Source organism: Pipistrellus kuhlii, unplaced genomic scaffold, assembly GCF_014108245.1.
Source record: "Pipistrellus kuhlii isolate mPipKuh1 unplaced genomic scaffold, mPipKuh1.p scaffold_m20_p_13, whole genome shotgun sequence".
In the NCBI taxonomy this organism is placed as follows: Eukaryota; Metazoa; Chordata; class Mammalia; order Chiroptera; family Vespertilionidae; genus Pipistrellus; species Pipistrellus kuhlii.
In genome coordinates, this window is record NW_023425438.1 from 46,006,103 (window position 1) to 46,033,137 (window position 27,035).

Consider the following 27,035-nt stretch of genomic DNA (forward strand, 5'->3'; position numbering starts at 1 on the left):
TGGACTTAAGGATCTTATAGGTCATAAAACTAATACTATATGTTCCACAAGTGTTGAATTTTTCTTCTTTCCTTTTCTTCAAAACAGGTATCCTCCAGTGTGATCCAGGAACAATAAGAGAAGAAATGCAAATATTTCGACTATTTTGCCATGAATGTCAAAGAGTCTTCCATGATCGCCTGATTAATAATGAAGACAAGGAATATTTCCATGTTATTTTGACAGAAATGGCCAGTAAGTATGAATCTTTATTCAGCTCTTTGCTTGTTTTTTAGTAGAAAAGCAAATTTGGTTTCTATAAAGAAAAATTAAAATGATCTTATATAGGGTAAAGCAAAGTGAATTTTAGTCATTCCTAAATAAAAGTTTTCAATGCCTCACTTATATAAAACTAGGGGCCCAGTGCAGGAATTCGTGCACCTTGAAAGGAACAGCGGACCCTGAGGCTGTGATGGGCACAGAGGCGGGCCTTGGCCCATCCTCCTCACCCCTGCCAGGCCCCTCCCACCTCAGCCCCTGGTCCCCTGTCTGCATGCAGCCTCACTCCCATCGCTGCTCCCATGTGCTGACTGCCCCAGACCCGCTTGCACCTGCTGATGGTATGGAGCTATTACGGCTGGTGCCAGCAGCAGGTGCAACTGGGGCCATCAGCAGGTGCAAGTGGTGGCTGCTGCCCCGATTGTCCCTCAGGAACAGGGCAAGGTGGAGAAGCCCTGAGGGGCGATCGGGATCAGCAGCCACCACTTGCACCCAGTGATGGAGCTGAGCAATCAGGATCAGGGTGCTGGCAGCTGGTGCAAGCAGCAGCTCAGGCACCAGCAGCAGGTGTGAGCAGGACTGGTGCAAGTGCTGGGCAGGACCATGGTGTGCGGGAGCAAAGAATTTTCTGTAACCACCAGAGGCCCACTCCAGTGACAGCTACTGGCACCCCACCTTGGTCTGGCACCCCAACTCACAGGCTTCACCATCCTGCCATGGCCAACGCCTGCCATGTTCCTCGTTCTCGCCCTGGTGGTCAGCGCACGTCATAGCGGCCAGTTGTTCAGTTGTTCCACCGTTCAGTCTATTTACATATTAGCCTTTTATTATATAGGATATATTTAGTACTATACAATTCATTGCATTGAAATTCAAGAAGGTTAATATTTTAATTAAGTATAGAATTTTAAGTAGAGGAGAGAATTCAGAAGAAACATTTTGTCTGATAAGAAGCCAGGATATTTCTAAAATATGTCTTATTAATTTGTATTCAATATCTATTATTTAATAAAATGCTTAATATTCTATATTCTTAACCTTAAATCTGGGAGATTATCAACCAAACTAAAGAGGTACAATATTAACTTGGCTTTCCCTCAGATTTATTTATACCAATTAAGACTTCTAAGTAAATAGCTAATATTTTGATTTTGTGTTTTGAATAGACAAACATTTTGGAATTGCAATTGGCCTAGAATATTTTTTTAACAAGCCCATCCTATTTGGAGATTTCATGAAGGCAAGTATATTCTAGTGACTTGACTACATCTGAAGATTATAATTATATGAATGTTATAATTGTAAACCTTATAACTTGAAAATTATAAAGTTCAGGTTCACATTCTATAAGAACTTTACACCTGTGAAAATTAAAGATCTTGACTAGGGGTCAGCAAACTATGGCCCATAGGCCCAATTGGCCTTTTGCCCATTTTTGTAAATAAAGTCTATAGGAGAACAGCCACACAATTCCATTTGTACTATTTATGAGGTTACTTTTGCATTACAAGGCAGAACAGTAACAGAGACTCTATGGCCTGCAGAGCCTAAAATATTTACTATCTGGCCCCCAGAAAAAGATTGCTGACTCCTGATCTAGTTACATTCATTTTGATAATAGTTTGAATCAGAGGCCCATCTGGTATTTAATTGGCAAGAAGGTTTAGTCTCTTAACTCAAGACTGGACTCCCCCAGACTGCATGTACCTGTGCATCCTCCACTCAAATGCTTCCAGCAATGGTGAACAGTGCTGCCCTCTTCATTTCAGAGGAGCTCTAATTCTCAGCAAAATTTTCCTTGTATTAAGTTCCTCAAGTCTGTCACCCCAACAGCAGCCACATGTGGGCCCTAATTTTACCCTCTAGACCTGCCTAGAATAAGACTTCCACCCAAGCATCCTGCCCTTGTTGACAGGCAGCTGTCTTGTTTTACAAGTTGACTCTTATTTGGGTTCAACATTCCTAGTGTCTGTGAGAAGGAAGAGCCATACCTCCCTTGTTCACCCTGAATCCCAGCATGGAGCTAGCCACTGCTGATTAAACAAGTGAACGAACTCGTCACTGTGTTATACGGATGCAATTCCCCATCACTCTGGTAACCCCTGACAAGTACGAAAGAGAAACCATTGATTTGTATAAAATATATTTATTTAAATGTTACATTAAACACAAAGTCCAAAATTTGTTTTCAGGTGGGGTTATATTTCCCTTGTGTTTCTAGTGATATTATTAACGAACTAGAGGCCCGATGCATGAAATTTGTGCAAGGGGCTTGGCCCTCGCAGCCCCAGCTTCATCCAGAAGGTCATCTGGACGGTCGTTCTGCTGTTCGTCTAATTAGCATATTAGCTCCTTATTATATAGGATGGGGAAATAAAGCACAGGAAAAGAACAGTTGGACTCTTCTTGCATTGCCTATGGGCATTTTAGTCAAAGTTACGAAATGAACATTCCCAGGGCCTTTGCTGCAACAAATAAAAGACATCATCAATAGGTCTAAACAAGACCTCAATTCCCTATAGTTTGTACCACATTTCATTCTCAATGATTTATTTATTGGGTAGCTGCTGTGTGGAAACTACATATAGTTCTGGCATGAATTTTTTATAACCATAACAGTCGGCCAGGCATCATTTTCTACTCATTTAATTTTTCTGATGTCAACAGCCTAGGTACAAAATTATGAAACCAGAGTAATGTATAGTAAGAAAAATTTTAAGTCTATTCCTGAGCTCCTGTGTCAATTTTGTTGCAAACAAAACTGAAATCCCAATATACTACTTGAGGAAGTTAAATTAAATAGATTGTCACTTAGACACAAAAATCTGAGTTCCCTTAGTCCCAGTTCCCTTGTTTTGAAAACCCTTCTAGCATATATGTAAGCAAATGATTAAATAACAACGTAGATAAAATAGCATCCCCTGCTAAGGTCATGTGTGGTGTGTGTTTGCTTGTGTGTGTGTGTGTTTCAACTTATTTCTTCTCCTATAAACCATCTCATAGTTTGGAGTGGATAAATCTGATCGGGTTTATAATGACATGCCTGATATGGAGAAAATCGCAAATGTTCTCCAGGACTACCTTGATGATTATAACCTTACAAATCCCAAAGAAGTAAAGTTGGTGTTCTTCCAGGATGCAATAGAACACGTTTCCAGGTAGAGTGCTAAAAGCTGCCCCATATACATCGTTCTAATTTGTTTTGTATTAAAATGTAAGGATTAGGTTGTGCAAAATTCTTTAAATAGATAGACAAAGGTCTATAACAAATCTTGGTACAATTTAAGTTAGTTTTGATGTATCTTACATATATATGCATGAACTTTCTACGGTATCCCCAGGGTTGTTACTTTTTACTAAACTTTAGTAGATTGGTTTTTGTTTGTTTTAAATGTTATGGATCATTACAAAAAAGGATCTAATAAGGTGTTCACAGCTGAAATCTGTTTGGCTCAGTGGATAGAGTGTCGGCCTGCGGACTAAAAGGTCCCAGGTTTGATTCCGGTCAAGGGCATGTACCTTGGTTGCGGGCACATCCCCAGTAGGGGGTGTGCAGGAGGCAGTTGATCGATGTTTCTCTCTCATCGATATTTCTAACTCTCTATCCCTCTCCCTACCTCTCTGTAAAAAAAAAAAAAAAAAAAAATCAATAGAATATATGTATATATATTTTTTTTTTTCAAAAGTGTTCACAGAGGTACAAGACAGTATAACAAGGCTGATGTGCATGCTTAAAGAAAGAGGACTTCAAGGTTATAGAAAAAACAAGTTGAATGCAGGGATGACACTCAGCTGGCTGCCAGCCTTCCATGCAGAGGCCACATCTGTCCAGCTGAAATAGCTCTCTCTCTCTCCTTTGCTTCCTGCAGAATTGCCCGCATGATTCGTCAGGAGAGAGGCAATGCTCTGCTCGTCGGAGTAGGTGGCACCGGAAAACAGTCACTCACGAGACTTGCAGCTCACATCTGTGGTTACAAATGTTTACAGATTGAACTGTGTCGGGGATATCATTATGAGAGTTTTCATGAAGACCTGAGGAAGTTGTACAAGTTGGCTGGTGTAGATGACAAGAACATGGTTTTCCTCTTCACAGACACACAGGTATGTATTTCAGTATCCAACATATCAGTCAGAAAAGGGCTACAATCACATATGTGCTCGAATCATTTTATGATGCTGCTCAGGGACTTGTTTCCTCTGGAAACAAATGTCTTGGTCTTGAAAAGGACTTTTATAGCACATTTTTAAAATTTATTTTACCAACTATTACTTTCCCCTTTAAATTCTAAGTAAGTAAATATGATCAGAGGTTAAGGGGGTGAGAATGATTTTAACTTTCCTTTGAGGGGAAGCATGAGGATAGCAGAAGGTAGTAAACTATTTCTGTGTAGAGATAGATAGAAGAAAGGAATTACCTAAGAGAAATCAATCAGGGAAATAGGCTTTTCTCAACAAAAGGAAAAAATAACAAGCTATGTTTTGGGGTTAAAGTGTCTTAAAAATTAAAATAGGATTTACATATGTCCACAACAACCATTTTCACTGATTTAAATTTAATAGTAGAGAATTTTCTACATTCACTACATTTTAATATCTTAACATTAGGGGGGAGACCTTTATAGAAATTAGCCAGGGAATAAGAAAGCAATAGAGCTGATGCATAAATATTTTAAAGTTCATTTTACTTTTTAAAACACATATACTGGGATTAAGTCCAATCATAAAATGGGGGGAAATTTTTAACATCTGTGCCATGCAGTAAGTTCAAATCAGAGTATGTAAATTTTTTTTTCAATTGAGAAACACTCATAGTGAAATGTGTGCCCATCACTGGCTGTGGCCTCCGCCAATGCCTGCCCTGGTTCCTAGCCACAGGACTTGGAGGCAAGGCTGTGGATCCAAGGACTCCTTTGTATATATATATATATTTTTTAATTGATTTCTTACAGAGAAGAAGAGAGAGGGATTGAGAGTTAGAAACATCCATGAGAGAGAATCATCGATCAGCTGCCTCTTGCACACCTCCTACTGGGGATGTGCCCGCAACCAAGGTACATGCCCTTGACCGGAATCGAACCTGGGACCTTTCAGTCCGCAGGCTGACGCTCTATTCACTGAGCCAAACCGGTTTCTGCCCCAAGTACTCCTTGCAGCCACGGCAGACCCCCTGCAGTGCTGACCAAGATACATATAGTTGTTGACACTGTGAGCCCTAGTGACCTGAGCCAGAGACATAACGCTACCACCCCAGACCCCGTGCTATCAAACACCTCTACACTTGCCCTCCTGTTCTGCACTACTAGCCAGGGGTCATAGCAAGCCCCAGGGTGCCCCTAACCACAGGTGAAAGTCTTCTCTCACCAAAGTCAGTCCGTAGAGTCTGGAAGAGGTGACTGCTTCCTCAAATGTGCAGACACCAACGTAAAGCTATAAGAGTTCATGAAGAATCAGAGAAACATGACTTCACCAAAGGAATACAATAAGGAAGATGTAAATACGACTGGCCCCAAAGAAATGGAGATCCACAAATTTTCCCACAAATAATTAAAAATAGTTGTCCTAAAGATGCCAAGAGAGCTACGTGAGAATGCAGATAAACAATCTAGCAGTATCAGGAGAATAACACCAGAACAAAATTGTGGAGTGGGGACATCACTAAGATGGTTGTATAAGTTGTTCCCATGTTACTCCATCCCCCCAAAATAACTATCAACTATTCATGGACAAGATTCCAGTGAGAAAATCTTAGAACAAGGGGCTGGATCACCCCGCTGGGCACAACAGAGATGAGACAGACTGCGTTGAATGGCAAGGGAGTGGCTTCATGCTGGTGCAGCATCACGCCAAGAGGTCTCCCCTGAGCCTGCAGTCCTCCAGTGAGAAAAGAGAGTCAAGGTGGGATGCCAGGTTATGCCGCATTGTGGAGCACTTCTTAGGAGTCTCAAGCCAGTCTCACATCGTGGGGACAATGAGGGAATCTGCAGGCCTTGACCACCGGTAATGTGATGGGTGGTTGGGGGACTCACAACAATCAATATTTGGAACTTGACAGAATGAGTTCCTACCTGCAGCACCCACATAGTAGGATTAAGCAGAAGCTTTGCTCACCTGCGAAGCCAATATAGGGGTACAGTCTGACCAGAGAACTGAGCAGGGCACAGGTCTGTCTGATTGGAGGTCCTCCAACAAAAAGCCTTCCCATCTCTGGAACCTGGTCTGCCTCCCTACCCTGCCCAGGCAGAAGAGCTGAGTCATAGTCCTGCCCACTGCTGAGGGTAGCTCTCAGCCCTCAACTTATGATGGGTTTATATCCCAATAAGCCCACTGTAAGCAGAGAATATCATAAATTGAAAATGCATTTATTTAATTTTTTAAAATATATTTTTATTGATTTTGTACAGAGAGGAAGGGAGAGAGATAGAGTTAGAAACATCGATGAGAGAGAGTCATCGATCAGCTGCCTCTTGCACACCCCCTACTGGGGATATGCTTGCAACCAAGGTACATGCCCTTGACTGGAATCGAACCGGGGACCTTTCAGTCCCCAAGCTGATGCTCTATTAATTGAGCCAAACCAGTTTCGGCTGAAAATGCATTTAATGCACCTACTCTATACCGAACATCATAGCTTAACCTAGCATACCTTAAATGTGCTGAGAATAATTACACTAGCCTACAGTTGGGCAAAATCATCTAACACAAAGCCTATTTTGAATACACTGTTGAATATCTCTTAAAAGCCTATCTCTTTCATACCATGGTAAAGTTGAAATCTGGTAAGTTGAATCATCATAAGTCAGGGACTATCTGTATATAAATGGTTCCAAAGTTTGAGCAGATTTTTTAACGAAAATTAAAAAATATGGGAAAATATTTGCCCTTGCTACTAGTAATAATCAAAGAACTACAAATTAAATTCTCCCAAAGGGAACATTTACACTCCCCACATTAACAACATTACATGTTAAAGGGTAATGAAGTCATACTTGAATTGAATAGGAAACTTTAAAATTTTCAAAATTCAGAAAACATTCATGTACTTTAATTGCTAATCTCACTCCTGGGAATTTATCCCCAGGAAATAATCCAGCCAGAGAGAAAGGCTAGGGGCCTAAATATGTTCTTATGATGTCTGTAAGACTGTAAACTATATCAGTTTATGTATCTGTATGGCACATCAGCTCAATGGTGTGCTATGCTCCCATTAATGATTATAAATATGATGAGTACTCTACAGAACTATGGATTAATATTTACAACATAATCTTCACTGAAAGGAGCAGACTATAAAATGCTTGTACATATGACCAAACCATGTAAAAGGTGATGCCAAATATCAATGTGCTCACTACATTAGAATATTAAGATTCTAAGTTTTAAGATTATTTTCTCTTAAAGATAAAACTAACTGAATGTAAACTTTGAAAAAAATATTTGCTTTATACTTTACAATGTAAAACGGTTGCATGAGTTATAATCACTCTGCTTCCTTCTACAGATTGTAGTGGAAGAGTTTCTAGAAGATATAAATAACATCTTGAACTCAGGTGAAGTGCCTAACTTATTTGAAAAGGATGAACTGGAGCAGGTTTTAGCAGCCACCAGACCAAGAGCTAAAGAAGTCGGAATTTCCGAGGGAAATAGGGATGAGGTAGGACATGAGAGAATGGCTATATGCCTCTATAGAACAAAAAATGGTCTTAGCCTTCTTAAAAAGGGTCCACAAATCTCCTTAAGGAGTCTGTGGGTAGAATTTCTTTACCAGTTTAATTGGTTTCTTTAGTAATTCTTTGTATTTTATATCCTGCATTCAAAGCAATGGTTCACCAGACTCCCAAAGAAGTCTGTGGAAAGCAGAAACCCTACTGCCCCATGAAGGTCATTGTCTTGTCCAAAGATATCACATGCCCTCTGAGGAGTCCAGTGCTGTTCACTCCCTTGCCTATCAGCAAGGTTATGGCACAACTAAAACAGAAATGCATTCTCTCTCTCTCTCTCTCTCTCTCTCTCTCTCTCTCTCTCTCTCTCTCTCTCTCTCCCTTCCTCCCTCAAAATAATTTACACATTTACTTCACTGACATTTTTTAATTGATATCGGTAGCCAATACTTGTTTTCATTGTTGCTTCATCCTTATTTTGAATTGAAAAAAAAATCTTTTTTTTTTTACAGGTGTTTCAATACTTTATTAACAGAGTCCGTCAGAAGCTGCATATTGTTCTCTGTATGAGCCCTGTGGGAGAGGCCTTCCGGTCCCGATGCCGGATGTTCCCATCCCTTGTGAACTGCTGTACCATTGACTGGTTTGTCCAGGTTGGTGACTTCCTGGAGTTGGACTTGCTTGTTTTTAAAGGAGTAATATGGCACTAGCTTTAAAGCCCTCTAAAAATTTACTCATATGCAAGAGATGACATTGACAATTATCAGACAAAGGCAAAGCAGAATTTATAAAGGAAGAGGAAACTATTGAATTTTGCAATGTAGACATCAGTCATTTTGACAAGAGCTGTTTTAGTAGAGTTATGGGAGATAAGATTCAATAGAGAAGAGGGAAAAGGAATCTGAGACAATGAATTCAGTAGCACCCTCTTATCCACAGTTTCAGTCTCCATGGTTTCAGTTACCGGGGTCAACCTCAGTGCAAAAATATTAAATGGAAAATTTCAGAAGTAAATAATTTTTAAGTTTTGAATTGCATATCATTCTAAGAAGTGTGATGAGATCTCACACCATTCTGCTCTGTCCCTGCTGGGACATGAATTATTCCTTTGTCCAGCATATCCACACTGTATACACTACCCACCCATTAGTCACTTAGTAGATATCAGGTCTACTGTCAAGGTATCACATGCTTATATGTAAGGAACCCTTGTTTTACTTAATAATGACCCCAAAGCACAGTGGTAGTGGTTCTGGCAGTTCAGATATGCCAAAGAGAAGCCATTAAGTGCTTTTCTTTAAATTAAAAGATCATTATATATATATATATATATATATATATATATATATATATAATCTCCAGCAACCAGAACAGCAGAATGACAAGAACAACCAGAATGACTGGTGGCTATGATGCACTCTACAGCAGCCAACCAGCCTGATCCAGGCCTCGATTGGGCCTCCTGCCCCCCAGGGCCAGCCCAGCCCCCAACACCCTGATCGGGGGTAGGGCCAGTCAGCCAACCTCCCATGGTCCCTCCCCCCCGCCAGTCCAGCCTGATGGGTCCCCATAGGACAGGCCATTTGGACCCCACCCATGCACGAATTCGTGCACTGGGCCTCTAGTTTAAGAGGAAGAAAAAACATAGTATGTATAGGGTCCAGTACTATTCACAGTTTTAGGCATCCATGGGGGTCTTAGAAGGTATCCCCCATGGATAAGGGGAGACTACTGCCAACTCTTTCAAGACATTTTTCCCCAAAGGAACACCAGGATGTGAGTAATAGCTAGAGTGCTATGTGTAGCAAAGAAAGACGTATTTTTAAGTGAAAAGCACAAACAGCATATATGTGTGCTGATGGAAATGATGCAGAAAAAAAGAAATAAATGATGGCACAGCAGACAGAGTTAAGGGTTGTTATATCAATGTCTTTGAGTAGACAAGGAAGGATAACATCAAGTCATCAATGAAGGGTCTGATTTTGGCAGGGAGCATGAACAACTTATCCCAGACTACCAGGAAGGAAGGTAGATTGTATGAGCACAGATGCATATGCATGAGAACTCATTGAGGTTCTGTTTTCATTGCTTCTGGTTTGTTTGGGGTTTTTATTTTATTTTTTATTTTTTAGTAATGTGGGAAGCAAGGTCATCAGCTGAAAATAGAGAAAAGAGGAAGTACCGGTATTAACAGCCTGAAAAAGTAGTGCAGGGTGTAAAATGTTCACTTAGGACGGTACATTAGGGATGCATTAGAAAGTGTAGATTTTCTGGGCTGCACTATGAACCTGCTGGAACTGGTTGCCATGAATTTAAAGTGAGACCAGTCAGCATGGCTGTGTGTTTCTCCACCAGGCTCAGCTGTACAGTCACTGGCATGGGGTAACAGAAAGCTGCATTTGACTAAGGTTCAGGTGAGCTCAAAGAAATGAGAGAGGAGCAAAGGAGTTGAGGTGAGCAGGACAGCAATTATAATAACGGACCTCAAGTCCAAACTGCATAATAACCTAGTGAGCACATAAGGTCCTCATAATATATGGAATATATGGAATTATCCCAGAGATACCTAATTACTCATTCATTAATCAACAAAAACTTATTGAACAATTGCTGTGTGCCAGACACTGTACTGAGGAGAGCAAATGCAGATTCACATCTCCCTCAAATGAACACAGCTGTTCAGTTTATTAAACACTAGGGGCCTAGTGCATGAATTCATGCACCTTGAAATGAACTACGGCCCATGAGGCTGTGGGTGAGGCATAGGGGTGGGTCTTGGCCCATCTTCTGCACCCCAGCCCAGCCCTTCCCACTACGGTCCCCTGTCCCCTGTCTGCTGGCAGCCCTGCCTGCTCCCGCTGCTGCCGCCGCTCCCACACACTGATGGTGCAGGCCCCACTTGCACCCACTGACGGCACAGAACAATAGGGGCCGGCACCAGCAACTGGTAGAGTGGGGTTGGGGCTGGTGCAGTCAGCAGGTGTGAGTGGCTAATGCCACCCCTGATAGCCCCTCAGGAACAATGAGAGATGGAGAAGCCCTGAGGAGTGATTAGTGCTGGCAACCACCACTCGCACCTGCTGATGGCACCGAGCGATAGGGGCTGGTACCAGGCACCAGCAGTTGGTGCAAGCGGTGGCTCAGTGCTGGGGTCAGCACTGGCAGCAGGTGCGAGAGCCAGGCAGGACCGAAACATGTAGGAGCAAAGAATGTTCAGTAACCACTAGAGGCTCGCCCCGATGACAGTGACCAGCCGCCTGCCTTGGTCTGGCGCCCCTGCTCACCTGCTCCACCATCCTGCTGCAGCCAATGCCCACCATGTTTCACACACTGCTGCCTACTGTCAATGCCCACCATGTTCCGCATGCACCCCCTGATGGTCAGCACACATCATAGCAACCAATTGTTTGTACGGTTGTTCTGCAGTTCGGTCTATTTGCATATTAGTGTTTTATATATATAGATCATAGGCATGAGTAGGAGTAAACCAGGTGAGATATACATTTTTCTTATTTGTTAAGTCACATATTATGGAAATGAGCAACAGATTTTCCAAACTGTCTTTATTTACAGTGGCCTAGAGAAGCACTTCTTTCTGTATCAAAGACATTTTTCTCACATGTTGACACCGGAGCTGATGATCTAAGAGAAAAGCTTTCCCTCATGTGTGTGAATGTTCACTTAAGTGTCTCCAATATGGCAGAACGCTATTACACAGAGCTCCGGAGACGGTACTATACCACACCCACCTCCTACCTGGAACTCATCAATCTCTACCTAACTATGCTCAGTGATAAAAAGAAGCAGTTGGTTTCAGTAAGTTGAACACACTGGCTGGTGTTGCTAAATGGTTTGAGCACCAAAGGGTCTCAGGTTTGCATCCCAGTTAAGGGCATGTACCTGGGTTGCAGGGTCCATCTCCAACCCCAGTCATAATGCATGTAGAAGGCAACCAATGGATGTGTTTCTCATGCATCGATGATTCTCTCTCTCCCCACATGCTTCCTCCCTTCCACTCTCTCTAAAAAAATCAATGGGGAAAAACTATCCTCAGGTGAGAATTAATCAAATATAAATATATATGTAATCATTTTTAAATGTTTCTACTACTTATTCAGGCTGGTGTGGGTCAGGGGTTGAGCATCATCCATGATCCAGAAGGTCATGGTTCAATTCCCGGTCAGGGCACATGCCCAGGTTGTGGGCTCGATCCCCAGTGTGGGACATGTAGGAGGCAGCCAATCAATGATTCTCTCTCATAATTGATATTTCTCTCTCTCTCCCTCTCCCTTCCTCTATGAAATCAATAAAAGTATCTCTTTTTAAAAATGTATTGCTTGAACTTAAAACTTTTGCCAGAGTGAGTGGGAGGTCTATGTGCCATCTTACCTGCTGGAGTCCTCTCCATCCTGACAAGTGCCCTTGACAACCGACAATATGACAAAAACCTGTATCATGCTGTCGGTCCATGAGTGTTTCCCTTCCATAATATACAATATATCACTTCTATCACTTACATGAGTGTCATTGGCTCAATAGAATGATATGGACATTATAACAGCATCAAAGTTAAGCAGAGAGCTAGTAACCAGAAAACTTTATTAGATAACGGAAATGGGGATTTTGTCATCTAATGTACCAATAGTTCCCAGGGAGAGCTGAGACTTCGGTGTCAGGCAGACTATGTACAACCGATGCTCTGCCTCTTTCTTCCTACACAGCCTTAAGCATGTTTTACAAATTCTCTAAGTCTTACTAGAAAATATGGTTAAATATATCTCTATCGACCTCTTGTATTGTTGTGGAATTTAAATAAGATTGTGCAGTACTTGATATATGTTCTGATGCATATGAGGTACTCGGAAAATAGTGGCTGCTACCATCATCGTTATCATCATCATCATCAGGCTACTCACATGACCTAAAATTTTCAACAGAATAAAAATGAATGCATTTATCACATATATTTTAAATGTTTTTCAGTGGATTTTTACCTGGTAAATGTCAAAGAACTTGACAGAGATTTTTGAAACCTGTCAAATCTCAACCAAGCTTTCTGATTCACCTCCAAAAAATGTTATTCCTACGTGTCTTCTGTACCAGATGCCACCCTTTCCATCCTAGTTAAAAGTTTTTAACCATTGGGAAGTAGGGTTTGGATCCACCAACCTAAAGAAGTACCTAGGACACTATCCCCATGGGGGTTCTCAGCCCTGCTGACCATTCTGAGGAAACAAGTGTTTAAAAGGAAAAAAAAAACTTTCAAGGATTTGAGGCTGAACATTGTCTTGAGAGAAACGATTTATTGAGCAACATGCTAGCCAGAAAAACGACCAGGTCCCTGAACCCGCATTCTACTCTGCCAGCAGGAGGGCTGGGTGGAGAAAAGAATATTTATCTGCTGTCCTGAAGCTCACAAGGTTCTTTTATACAATGAGTTTGGGGAGAAAGATGTAGGTTATTTTGGAAAAATTTACATTGGCTACAGACAAGGGGGTTGTGGGTAGGTGATGCTGGGAGAGTTCTGGGACGGGTGACTTGTACATCAAAAAGAAGTATTTAATGCTTTGGGACTATTTGGGGCAATAGTCCAGAAAGTTCAAGCATAAGCAAGATATGCTGGTGCCTGTGAGCTGCCTGAATAGTCTCTGAAGTAGGCATACAGAAGTTGATCAAAGGTTTCAACATACTATCAGGAATATGAGCAATCTGTTGTTAGTTTAGTCCCGTGGCTACTAACTGATTAACTTTCCTTGTCTCTTCCTCCCACTCTCCAGTCTGCTATAATTTAATTTAGGACATCTCAGAATTTTTCTCTTGTAAAGAAAAAAAAAAGAAATTTTCTCTTGTCGCAGCTCTCAGAGTTGTGGCCTCCAGAAATTTCTGTCTGAACTTGTCCTCATTCATTCAACATGCTACCAACTGACCACAGGAAGAAAAAAAATACATAGTGAGCCCACAGCCCAGTGATGCCCCACTCTGGTGGACAGGGGGCATGGACTCATACCTCCTGGTGAATGTCATGTTTTTATTGATTTCTTAGAGAAAGAGAGATGGAGAGAGAGAGAGAAGTATCAATGATGTGAGAGATCATTGATCAGCTGTCTCTCGCATAGCCCCCACTGGGGGATCGAGCCCGAAACCTGGGCATGTGCCCTGATGGGGAATCGAACCTTGCCCTCCTGATTCATAGGTTGACACTCAACCACTGGGCCATGCCAGTTGGGCATACAGTCACAATTTTAAATATTACAAACTGATTTGCCAATTCTGCAAATGTAAAATTCTATTACATGAGTAAGAAAGGCCAGTAAATGTATAGTTTCATTATAATAAACATTTTCATTGTCCTTTAGGCACGTGATCGGGTGACGAATGGTCTTACCAAGCTATTGGAAACCAACCTACTGGTAGATAAAATGAAATCTGATCTTTCTGCTTTAGAACCTATCCTCTATACAAAATCACAAGATGTTGAAGCCCTGATGGACAAATTGGCAGCGGATCAAGAAAATGCTGATCAGGTACGCTGACTAACCTGACTTGTGGGTGAGAAAGCTTTAGTCACCAACTGATCACTTATGTACAAAGACAAAGGATTAGATTTTTTTTTTTTTTAATCTTACATGTCGTTAAAATAGTTAAATGACAGACTAGCATTTATTTTAAGTTGTAAACAATCTCCCTTCAATAAAACAGTCTGATTCTCTCCCTGAAGATGAGTGAACCTAAAGAGTGGAACCCAAAGAGAGAGTTGTAAGAAAAGTAATGTCCTTGCGGAAACCAGTTTGGCTCAGTGAACGGAGCATCGGTCTGCGGACTGAAAGGTCCCAGGTTTGATTCCGGTCAAGGGCATGTGCATTGGTTGTGAGCACATCCCCAGTTCGGGGTGTGCAGGAGGCAGCTGGTCGATGTTTCTCATCAATGTTTCTAGCTCTCTATCCCTCTCACTTACTCTCTGTAAAAAAAAAAAAAAAATCAATAAAATATATTTTAAAAAGAAAAGAAAAGAAAGAAAAGTACTGCCCAAAAACCTAACGTACCTTTTCTTCTCCTGGAACAGCGGTCAGCAAACTGCGGCTCATGAGCCACATGAGGCTCTTTGGCCCCTTGAGTGTGGCTCTTCCACAAAATACCACAAAATACTCACCTGGGCGAGTCTATTTTGAAAAAGTGGCGTTAGAAGAAGTTTAAGTTTAAAAAATGTGGCTCTCAAAAGAAATGTCAATCATTGCACTGTTGATATTTGGCTCTGTCGACTAATGAGTTTGCCGACCACTGTCCCAGAAGGAACTGTCAATTCCAACTTTTTCTCCATTATTCTATCAGCATAGCATGAGACGCAGTAAGGGGAGAGTAAAATTCAGTATAGCTAATCCTCTTTCCTCATCCGTCTAATCCAAAGGGGCAAATATGACATTATTATTGGCTTTGTTTTTAAGTATTGAAATTAAACTATTGAGACCACTTAAGCAGTCATATTTCAATGTTTAGGTCCGTAGCGTTGTGCAAGAAGATGAAGCAGTGGCCAAGGTCAAAGCCGAAGAAACCCAAGCAATCGCTGATGATGCTCAGAGAGACCTTGAAGAAGCTCTGCCTGCACTTGATGCCGCCAATAAAGCGCTGGACTCCTTAGATAAAGCCGATATATCTGAAATCAGAGTTTTTACGAAGCCCCCAGACATGGTCATGACTGTTATGGAAGCAATTTCCATTCTCTTGAATGCCAAGTGAGTAACCCAGAATCGTGTGTCACCGAAACATCTGGTGGGATTTCTTTGCAGTTTTTCTCCGTGTTCGTTCTCTTCTCTACCCATTCATTGATTTGGGCAGTCATTCAACAAATTGACTCAAAAAGCATTTTTTTTTTTTAACAAGGCACATACAGTCTGCTGCAAAGACAGACATGAAAAGTATTACTTTTAAGACATGAGAAAGTTGCCTAGTATTAGGAGGGCTGAGATCAGAGTGCCCCTGGGGAGATGTGAGTGGGGTTTTTGAGGGATGATGCTCAGGTGAAGAGTAGGACCATGGAGAGAGCCCACTGACCTTCAGTGCTCATGGGATGGGATGGGCTGGGCAGGGAGGCAGGGATTACATCATGAAAGGTCTCATATACTGTGCTAAGCAGTTCAGATTTCTTCTGGTAAACATGTAGTTTTCAAAATTTCTTTAGTAATACAATCTTCCTTACTTTTATTTTTCAATAAAAATTATGTTATATGAAACCTATCCATATAAAACTGATCAAAGCAAAGGGAAAAGGGCTAGAGCACCCCCTGCCAGGCTTTCTTCCCGACCCTCTGGCCAGCACCTCAGTGGGGCCTCGCAGCCCTTAAAGCACAGATGGAGAGCGCTGGCCACAGGGGACTGAGAGCTGTTGAACATTTTCAACATGATCGGATTTTCATGTGAGGAAGACCAATTTGGCAAAAGTTCATAGGAGGGCCCTGGCTGGTTTGGCTAAGTGGATAGAGCATTGGCCGAAGGGTCCTGAGTTCGATTCCAGTCAAGGGCACATCCGCAGATTGTGGACTCGATCCCCAGAGGGGGGCCTGCGGGAGGCAGCCAGTCAATGATTCTCTTTCATCATTGATGTTTCTATCTCTCCCTTCCTCTCTCTGAAATATATATATATATATATATATATATATATATATATATATATATATATATATTAAAATTAAAAAGTTCACAGGAGGTAAGGTTGACTGAGAGACAAAATCGGTTAGAAGGTGATTCATAGTGTCCTGGAAAGATATTTTTTTAAAATATATTTTAATGATTTTTTACAGAGAGGGATAGAGAGTTAGAAACATCGATGAGAGAGAATCATCAATCAGCTGCCTCTTGCACACCCCCTACTGGGGATGTTTTCCCCCCAACCAAGGTACATGCCCTTGACCGGATCGAACTAGGGACCTTTCAGTCCGCAGACCGACGCTCTACCACTGAGCCAAACCGGTTTCAGCCTGGAAAGAGATTTTAATGATCTAAACTAGGGGTGTTGAACTCAATCAGAGAAGGGGCCAAAATCTAAAATCCAGCCTAAATCGCGGGCCGAGTGGTTTACTGAACAGTCATAAACTGTCATTGTGATGGAAACGCAGCGGAGTGCAGTGATGACAGCGCGGTGCGGGCCACATTGCAAGGCCTGGCGGGACGGATTTGGCCCGCGGGCCTTGTGTTTGACACATGTGATTCTAAACTAGGAAAGAAGGTTAAGATGTGAGTGCCTGGGGCATTTTAATGATAAAACTGGTTTTGCTATGTTGCCTTACATTTTTAAAACTCTATGATTTTATGATTCGTTCCCTGCTAAAACTGGGTAGTAGGAAACATCAGCCATCCACTTACCTGTCTGCTCATTAATTATGGCGTATATAACTTACCATTTACTGGGATTATAGTATTGAGATGAAAACCACCCATTTATTGGGATAATATCTATAAATGTTCTCCAGAGAATGCATTTCTTTGGTCCCCATGCGATTTTATTACAGTGCTTCTAACTTACCACTTCTGTCTTTCAGGCCTGATTGGCCAACAGCAAAGCAACTTCTCAGTGACTCGAACTTTCTCAGGAGACTTTTAGAATATGACAAGGAAAACATAAAGCCTCAGATATTGGCAAAGCTTCAAAAGTATATTAATAATCCTGATTTTGTGCCTGAGAAAGTAGAGAAAGTATCCAAAGCATGTAAATCCATGTGCATGTGGGTGAGAGCCATGGATCTGTACTCTCGGGTGGTCAAAGAAGTTGAACCAAAGAGGCAGAAGCTCCGTGCCGCGCAGGTAGGTTATCTGTGTTGTGATGTTTTTATAGAATTAAAGGCCATGATCACCCCTCATGCAAGCTTCCTTTATCATGCCCCGGTGACCCTATGCAATGTAGATAGAAACAGGGCTTTAGTTTCTGTCTTAAAAAAAAAAATACCTGGCAAAGATTATTTGTTTCCACATGTAAAAACTTTTTTTATAGCTTTTATTTATAGCTTTTCAATTTTGTGTCATACATAAAAAGGCCTTTCTTACTTTGAGAACATAGGGAATTTGTCCATGTTTCCTTCAACAATGTTTAAATTTTTAAATCTTGACCTATTAGTTAATTTATTTTGTTACGATGAACATGTTGGGTAACCACATGAATTAAAGGAAAGCAGAGAGCTCTAGATTAAATTACGTTCTTCCCAACGATTCCTAGAAGTTACCATTTCCAAACGTCCCACCCACAGGTTCAAGCAGACAGAGGACTGGGAAAGACTTCTTCAGTAGAGGCCATGCCGGAGGCAGGAGTGAGTGTGTGTGTGTGTGTGTGTGTGTGTGTGTGTGTGTGTGTGATGTGATGTGTCTGTGATGTGTTCACAGCAGGGAGTAGGACCAGAGAGATTGAGGATCTGATGTAGAGGAAGACATAAGGTCAGCCCACCAGGGGGAGCCATGCAATGGGAGCCCCTCAATACCAGGCCAAGGCCATAAGGAGCAGGGTTGTGAACAGAGACCTGCGGCCTTGGTGTTGTGGGAAGTCTGTCCTGGTAGAGGATGGGAGAGGCAGAGCACAGAGCAGGGGAGCCTGAGCAGAGGCGGCTGTCAGAGCTCCAGGCTGAGCCCAGCACCTGTTGGACATTCTTTAGGGCTGGGTGGGAGGCTGAGGACCAGGGGCAAGTTTCCAGTCAGGACACTCAGTAGGGTCCCTGGAATTAGAACAGGGCATCCCCAGGTGTTTCATTTTTGCTCCAGAGTCGACTCCTGAGAATTTCACATCAGGAGTGTCCTCATGAGTTGTTTACCATGTGCCAGGCTGTGGGTGAGTCTCACACGTACCATCTCATTTAATCCTCACGGGCTATTATCCCCATTTTATAGGTTAGGAAACTGAGGCTTAACAAAACCACCAAGACAGGTATTGAAATTGGTAGAACTGGGCTGGGTAAGAATCTTTCTGGCCCCATAACTGGGGCTCTTAGCCACTCTGTAGCAAAGATTTTTATTTATTTATTTATTATTTATTATTTTTCAGAAATGACCTCTAAAATCAACCCTCTTCCAGCAAAAGAGGAAAATGAATTCTTAGTGTATTCACTTTGCCTATGATATTTTTTCAGTCCCTTTTAGTTCTAAGATCAGATGTTCTATGTTTCCCTTTTCTAATTATTCCCACCCTTGACAGAGCCCTCTGAGTCTCTGAAATCTAGCTTGATCCACAATCAGAAGTGAGGTCCCAAGCAGGACCGAGTGGTCATGTAGTGGAGCAGGTTACTGAAGGAACTGGGGCTGCAGAGCCGGGGTTGGCACACTTTTTCTATCAAAATGCAGATAGCCCAGCCGGCGTGGCTAAGGGGTTGAGTGTTGACCTATGAACCAGGAGGCCACAGTTCGATTTCAGGTCAGGGCACATGCTAAGGTGTGGGCTCCATCCCCAGTGTGGGGAGTGCAGGAGGCAGCCAGTCAATGATGCTCATCCTTGATGTTTATATCTCTCTCTCCCTCTCCCTTCCTCACTGAAATCAATAAAAAATAAATAAATAAATAAATAAATAAATAAATAAATAAATTTTTTTTTATAAGATTCAGATAGTAAGTGCTTTCAGCTTTGCTGGCTCTGAGGTCTGTTGCAGTTACTCTGCTCTGCATGCAAACAGCCATCAGCCCTTACCGCATCCAAACAGCCATCCAGCACCGCACACAGGAATGGGCATGGCTGCTCTCCAATACAACTTCATTTGTAGACACTGGGATTTAAGTTTCATACCATCACCATGTGTTATGAAGTATTGTTCTTTTGATTTTTTTTTCCCCCAACCACTCACTCACAAACCATCTGAAAGCAGGCAGCAGACTGGCGCTGGCTCGCAGGCCTGGTGTGCGATCCCTGCTCCTGAGAACTAGTCACGAAAGATCCGTTTTCACTGCTGCAGGGCTATTTCATTTGTTTAATCGTTCAAAGTTGGTAATCCAGTGTAGTCACTGATTCACCCCCAATGCCTGGTAAATCTGTCTCTCTTTTCCTTCTAGCGTTTATTTCATTGGACTTTGTTTCCGTTTTGTTCTCCTCTGTTTGCTTCTGCTCTTATCCTTTGTGATTTTACATTTGTTTCAACTTTGTATATTATCTCAAAATGTTTGAGGATGTGAAAAAGGGAACCTAAATCCATCCTACTTTTTAAAAAATGTACTATACATGGGCAGATTTCGCCTTCTTTGGGGGCCTATTCATATATATTTTACCTTATTTTATTAGGCTGAACTTGATATTACAATGGCTACCCTGAAAGAAAAGCGAGAATTGCTAAGAAAAGTGGAAGAACAGATACAGACCTTACAAGATAAATATGACAAGAGTGTGAGTGAGAAAGAAAGTCTGAGTAAGTAACTCATAAGATGTATTTTGGTCAGAAAATGCCTGATTTTCAAAAATAAACTTTTGTTTATTTGCTTGCTTTTTCCATTGATTTCTAGAAAGAGAAGAAGGCAGTTGCGTGGGGCGGGGGGAGGGGGGGGAGAAAACATGGACGTGAGAGAGACACTTTGATTGGTTACCTCCCACATGCATCCCCACTGGGCCGCAAACCTGCAACTGAGGTACTTGCCCTCAACTGGGAATTGAACCACAAACCTTCGGTCCTTGGGCCAACACTTGCCAGGCGTCCTCAAACTTTTTAAAGAAGGGGCCAAAATCTAAAATCCAGCCTAAATCGGGGGCCGAATGGTTTACTGAACAGTCATAAACTGTCATTGTGATGGAAACGCAGCGGAGTGCAGTGATGACAGCGCGGTGCGGGCCACATTGCAAGGCCTGGTGGGACGGATTTGGCCCGCGGGCCTTGTGTTTGACACATGTGCTCTAACCACTAGTAAAACTGGCCAGGACAAAAGTAGAAGGAGTTTTTAGGCAGTGAGTCATATCTCAGCTTCATTCAGCATGGAGGACATAATTTCATTAGACTAGTGCATGAAATGCCTCCTAATATAAAATTAGAAGAACTGGAATATTGTATAGATTCAACCCCTATATGTGAATATGGCTTGTTGGGGGCATGTTACATATATATATATATATATAACCCTAAGCAACCAAAACAACAGGAATAACAGGTCTCTATGAGGCACACTGCAGGGGGTGGTGGGGGAGGGGGCCTGGCTGGCCAACTTCCTGTGGTCCCTCCCCCCAGTTTGCCAACCTCCCAAAGCCCCTCCCCCCAGCTGGCCCTGGCACCCCCTCAAACCCAATTGGGGGCAGGGCTCACTGGCCAACCTCCTGCCATCCCCTTCCCCCACCCCACTGGCACCAGCCCTGATCAGTCCCTCCACCCCAATTGGGGCGGGGCCAGCCAGATCCCATCCATGCATGAATTCTTGCACCAGGCCTCTAGTTGTAACATAAAGCAACACATGCATTTGATTCAGAAAATAAATAGCACAGAGTGAGTGCTTAAATAGTGCTAATTCCTACCAAAAACAGAAGCAGTTGAATAAACTTCTATTTTGAGAAAAGATTAAGTAACATAATCTGATTTTCTTAATATTTTCCAGCAAGGAATATGGCCCTGACAAAAGCACGTCTGATACGTGCTGGAAAGCTGACAGCTGCCTTAGGAGATGAGAAAGTTCGATGGGAAGAAACCATCCAAAAATTTGACGATGAGCTATCAAATATCATTGGGAACGTGTTCATAGCATCAGCTTGTGTGGCCTATTACGGGGCCTTCACAGCCCAGTATCGGCAACTGGTGAGTAAACATGCCTTCTCTAAAGAGTGCCGGGAAGCAGCTGGAACTAAGCTGGTGGGAGGGGGGATGAGGGGGTAGGAGGAGGACAGTTACTTACTCCTTTTCCTGAGTTTAGATGGAGGTTCTCCACCCAGAAATTTATTTCTACCTCCACAACCCTTAGCCTTTCCCTAACACATCTCTTCCCTTCCCTTTCCCCTTCCTTTTATTTCCCTTCCCCTCCCCTTTCCCTTCCTCCCCTTCCCCTTCCTCCCCTTCCCCTTTCCCTCCTCTTCCTTTTTCCCTTCCCCTCCCTTTTCCCTTCCTCCCCTTCCCCTTTCCCTTCCCCTCCCCTTTCCTTTCCCCTCTCCTTCCCTTCCTTCCCTTCCTTTCCCCTTTCCCTTCCCCTCCCCTTCCCCTTCCTCTTTCCCCTTCCATTTCTTTTCCTGCCTTAGAAAGTTATTCATCACTTACATTCACATCACAAGAACGTGGGGGAAGAAAAAGGGACAGGGAGTCCCCTGCTATTATGATCAGAAGTGACATCTAAAGTCAGCCTGAACTGGTGAGGAGGCTTCAAAATAACTAGGCAAAGCAAGGCGCTGGAATCCAAATGGTCAGGCGTGATTTTCAAGCCATTTTTACGAAATGCCTCCCTAAAAGGTTTCACCCTTGTCTGAGTTGCCAAATGCAGTCAGCATAGGACTCAGACTCCGCAGGAGCCCAGTGGTGCTCCTGGGGATGCACTGTTCTCTGTTGTGCACGACTGTGCCACTACTCATCGAAGGAGGTGACATGCCAGCATCCCTCTCCCCCAACCCACTAACTGCTGGTAGTTCCCACGGTCATTGTGTTAACCTAGGGGTGTCGAACTCAATCAGAGAAGGGGCCAAAATCTAAAATCCAGCCTAAATCGCGGGCTGAATGGTTTACTGAACAGTCATAAACTGTCATTGTGACGGAAACGCAGCGGAATGCAGTGATGACAGCGCGGTGCGGGCCACATTGCAAGGCCTGGCGGGACGGATTTGGCCCGCGGGCCTTGTGTTTGACACATGTGTTAACCTAAGGTGACCAGACATCCTGCTTTTGGCAGGACAGTTCCAATTTTCAAAAATTTGTCTCGCGTCCCGCGGCATTTTAAAAAAAAGTCTTGATTTTTGGAAAGATTCTTTTAAATCTTTTGGACTTTTATAAAATGCCGTGGGACGCGGGACAAATTGTTAAAAATCGGAACTGTCCCGCCAAAAGCGGGACATCTGGTCACCTTATGTTAACCCCAACTTCTCCACGTGTTTCCAGACTCTCCCAAGAGGAGTTGAAATGAAGTAAGGGTCTAATGAGTAGCCTTATTGAAAATACTGTGTCTCTTTGTCATTTACACATGAGGTCCATTCCAAAGGGCCAGACCTCCCGATTTTTAGTCTACTTCCTGTGCCCCATGCTCCTCTCCAGGATGCCTGCCGAACCTGGCAGGACTTCCCCTTAATCCAACGTGGCGTGTGTGCACTCACTTACTGAGGTTCCTGTTCTCTACAAGTGAGCTCTCCTGCCCCTGCAGCTGATCGAGTGCTGGACCCAGGACTGCCAGTCTCTGGAGATCCCCATCGATTCTTCCTTCAATCTCATCAGCATTCTGGGCGATCCCTACGAAGTTCGGCAGTGGAACACGGATGGGCTGCCCCGGGACATGATATCCACGGAAAATGGCATTTTGGTGACTCAAGGGAGACGATGGCCTTTGATGATTGACCCCCAAGATCAGGTGTGTAACAGGTGCTTCTTCAGGTTGGCTCTGCCTAACATTGTGCTGCCCATTACCGGGGCTAACGTGGACTTGAACCGACTTGTGAGATTCTGGGATGGAGACCTAGAGGGAGTTTAGAGTCTTTTAGCCCATCTCCCACATCCAGTCGATGCAAAAAGGGAGGCGCCCATAACCTCACTGTGATTAGGGGATTGGCCTTGACTCCTGTTTTCGGTGAGAGCAGAAATTCATTCTGATATAGTCCTTGTTCCTAAAAAGTCTGAGGAGTCAAAACGAAGTAAGGGTCTGATGAGTTTTAAGGCCAGCCTGCCTAGAATTTACAGAATCCCACGTCCTGACTCCTAACCCCGTGGCTCAGGTCAGACTCCACCAGGTTTGGAAAAGGAGCCGTTGTGAAGCAGAGAGACAGGCTGGAACAGCACAAGTATAGTGTTTTCCAGGTGGATCTTTTCTTCACTTGTTCCAAATTTGACTAAAAGGAAGAATCCCAAATGCTGGGCTTAAAACCTGTTTTTATTAGTGAGGGAGTGGTGGTGGCACTTTTTATGTTATTATTTTTACCTTTCAAACCTGTTTCTTGATTGAACAAATTTTTCTTAACTTGACTTTTAAAAGCTTTCAACCTCTTAGCCATCCATTAAGCCCTACAGCAAATGTCCTGCTCTGTGCTTTCTCACACAGGCCAACCGCTGGATAAGGAACAAGGAAGCCAAATATGGCTTAAAGATCATTAAGCTTACGGATAGCAATTTCTTACGCACGCTCGAAAATTCCATCCGACTCGGTTTGCCTGTCTTACTGGAAGAGGTTTGCTTTTCACACTCCTTTTCTCCTGCTAATCCCCAACTTCCAGGTTATATCCAGCACCCTAGGCGTGCCACAGCCACATCACGCTGAAGACACCAGTCAGGTCCACATGCAAGTTAGTCAAACTGATGGCTTTGCTTCTTGAACGATAAACTCGCACAGGGGTTCCCTAAGAATTCCCTGTTTGCAGACGTGGTTCTGGTGTTACGTGGAATGGGCTCTGCTTTGGGACATGGCTGATTCCCAGGCCTCGTTGTGGCTCCTGGTGGTTAGCTGCCCCGAAAATTCAAAGCAGTGGTGCCATCAGGGACTGTCCACACACACTAGTGATCTGAAGCCAGTAAATCAGTCCAGGAGGTAGAAACATCACCTTCTGTTTAGATATAAGATCAGGCTTAGATTAAGTGATGTGATAAGAATGAGCTTCTGTGTTCTTGTTTTTTAAAGGATATTTGTTGAGCCCAAGTGCTCCATTTCTTCAGAATCACTCCAAGAATGGAAGTTTTCGAAATGGTTCACTCATTCAACACACATTGTTTGAGAATCAATGGCAAACAGTACAGGGGAGTGAGACAGGGCAGAGGCCTGGGGACTGAGAAGGGAGGATTGGCATTCCCAGGCCTCAATAGCTTACAGTCTAGCTGGGGACAAAGTAAACAGAGAAAAGAGAGAGGTAATGAGAGAAGGGGTGGAAGAGAATTAGTGCTAAGGGCTTTGCAGGGGCAAGCCTAGTGCTCACATAGCATTAAGGGGAGGGGAGAGATAGGACATAAAGCTGCCATGTGTGGCTTGTGGCCTTGACCAGCCCAGGGAAGTGCTGTAATGGGTCTCAGGTCCTGATTTGAATCCTGACATTCCAGGAGAGGGTGAGGTCTCTCCAAAGCTGACGGGGCACAGCTATGTTAACCCACCCCGGATTCCTGAACTCCGGTTCACTTCATAACACAGGAAGTCCTGAGGGAACTCCTCTCTCGTGGCAGCGGACAGAGGCCTTTCTGGCATGTGCTGCCCTGGTCAGCAGGGTCAGGGGGGGTGTCCATAACTGAGTGCTCAGGGCCCCGGCCAGGAATGGGATGGAATCAGTAGTAGCATTGCACACCTGGTTTCATTTGGCTATTTTAGGCATTTATAGGAGGGTATTTTTAAATTTTGTCTCCACCCATTCATGGTGGGAAATTGAGTTAGTCTATCTCAAACCAGCGTGTTTTTAATGACATAGAGCAGAATTTTAAAAATACAAAACTGTATCCTGAGTAGTAAGGGAAACTTTATCTCACAAAACTTTTGTTTTAAGAGCTTCCATGCTTGGGTACCATGCCTCAGTGTGAACAAAGCTTATTAACTACTGACGACAATCCAGTGTTGACAGCCCCTGGGCCATGGGCCCCCACCGCGTGGACGCTGACAATGTTTGTCATGGGGTCTGTTGGCAACGTCTGCAAGTTCAAGTTCTTACCACTAACCAGATTTGCTTGGGGGAGGGGTTCACTGTCTTATATGAGAGTCCACAAATTTTTTTCTGTGAAGAGCCAGATATTTTAGTTTTTTCAGGCCACATGCAGTCTGTACAAACATTCTCTGAACAAATATTCTTCTTTGGTTAGGTTTGGAAGGTTTGTTTGTTTGTTTGTTTGTTTTTACCACCGTTTAAAAGGATAAACGCCATTCTTAGCTCCAGAGCTTTACAGAAACAGGCCGCGGAGGCCAGATTTGGACAGCAAGCTGAAGACTGGGAGCGGACGGGTCCTTTGTGTCTGGGCCTCTTGGGGGAAGACCTTGCAGGGACTCTCCTTTCTCAGCTTCTTCCTTCTGTGGATGACCAATGTGTTGCCCTCACGAGCTCTTATTTCCCTAGGCCCATGGTCGGCAAACTGCAGCTCGAGAGCCACATGAGGCTCTTTGGTCCCTTGAGTGTGGCTCTTCCACAAAATACCACGGCCTGGGCGAATCTATTTTGAAGAAGTGGCATTAGAAGGAGTTTAAGTTTTAAAAAATTTGGCTCTCAAAAGAAATTTCAGTCGTTGTACCGTTGATATTTGGCTCTGTTGACAAATGAGTTTGCCGACCACTGCCCTAGACTATTGATAAAGCAATCACTGGAAAATAGACCATTAGTGAGGTGAGCGGATAGTGTGAAATATCCAGACAATCACTAAAAGACTGCTTGTTCAAAGTAAATGTTGAGGCCTAAGGAATTTGAAGAAGTTGATGTCTTGAGTTGGGAGGGGGAGGCTGAGGTACCAAATTACTTTGCTTGAAGAAATGGTACAAATTAAAGAACATAAGTAGATGATTTGGTACAAGTCACCTAAAAGGTAAAGGTAACTCCAACATGCACGTTCTGCTGACCAGGGAGGTGACCCCTGTGGCTCTGGGGAGCAGCCTAAGGCTTAGCTCTCATCACTGTCTCCCAGGCTGTGCTTGTCACAGAGATTCTGGGGACCCATCTCTTGTACAGGCTGGTTATGAGGCAACCCAATTCTCTGATGGATTTCACCTGCTCATTCAGGTCATGAGTCTCAATGAAGTGACACAAATGGGGGTCATTTTTGTCACTGGCCAGATTGTGCAAGTCCAGTAGTGACTGACCCACACTCCAGTGTGTTCAGCCCCCTCCCCCAGTCGTCAGGTCTGGTTTCTTGATACCCTGAAGGAAGATTCGGCCGCCTAGTTGGTTCTGCAGCTTCATCGGTTTCTCAGCATGCTCCCTCTCTTCCTGAGATTGGTGAAGAAAAGAGTTGGCAAAGTTCTCCAAAGCCACATCATGGCAGTCAAAGTAGTAAGACTAGGAAGCTGTGAGCTCCAGGTTGATGTGGCAGTTGATGACAGCCTGGG

At 43.3% G+C, this 27,035-nt stretch overlaps 1 protein-coding gene and 1 long non-coding RNA gene across 2 annotated transcripts in view; one reads left to right on the forward strand and one right to left on the reverse strand.

Annotated features, from left to right (window-relative positions):
• DNAH6 (dynein axonemal heavy chain 6) overlaps window positions 1-27,035 on the forward strand; it is a 198,755-nt gene that overhangs the window by 120,560 nt on the left and 51,160 nt on the right. Inside the window, exons 42-55 of the mRNA XM_045580949.1 lie at window positions 88-234; window positions 1,425-1,498; window positions 3,262-3,416; window positions 4,128-4,359; window positions 7,757-7,909; window positions 8,429-8,569; window positions 11,490-11,732; window positions 14,273-14,440; window positions 15,411-15,646; window positions 17,450-17,711; window positions 20,158-20,285; window positions 21,454-21,646; window positions 23,187-23,390; window positions 24,075-24,200. Of these exons, the coding sequence (XP_045436905.1) occupies window positions 88-234; window positions 1,425-1,498; window positions 3,262-3,416; window positions 4,128-4,359; window positions 7,757-7,909; window positions 8,429-8,569; window positions 11,490-11,732; window positions 14,273-14,440; window positions 15,411-15,646; window positions 17,450-17,711; window positions 20,158-20,285; window positions 21,454-21,646; window positions 23,187-23,390; window positions 24,075-24,200 (2,462 nt within the window). The remainder of the gene's footprint in view (window positions 1-87; window positions 235-1,424; window positions 1,499-3,261; window positions 3,417-4,127; window positions 4,360-7,756; window positions 7,910-8,428; window positions 8,570-11,489; window positions 11,733-14,272; window positions 14,441-15,410; window positions 15,647-17,449; window positions 17,712-20,157; window positions 20,286-21,453; window positions 21,647-23,186; window positions 23,391-24,074; window positions 24,201-27,035) is intronic.
• Window positions 3,855-26,985, reverse strand: LOC118717600. Its single transcript, XR_004987542.2, has 5 exons — window positions 26,676-26,985; window positions 22,883-22,892; window positions 16,855-16,867; window positions 11,744-11,746; window positions 3,855-3,867 (listed from the first exon to the last, which is right to left on the reverse strand). It is a non-coding gene; the product is annotated as an uncharacterized LOC118717600 (long non-coding RNA).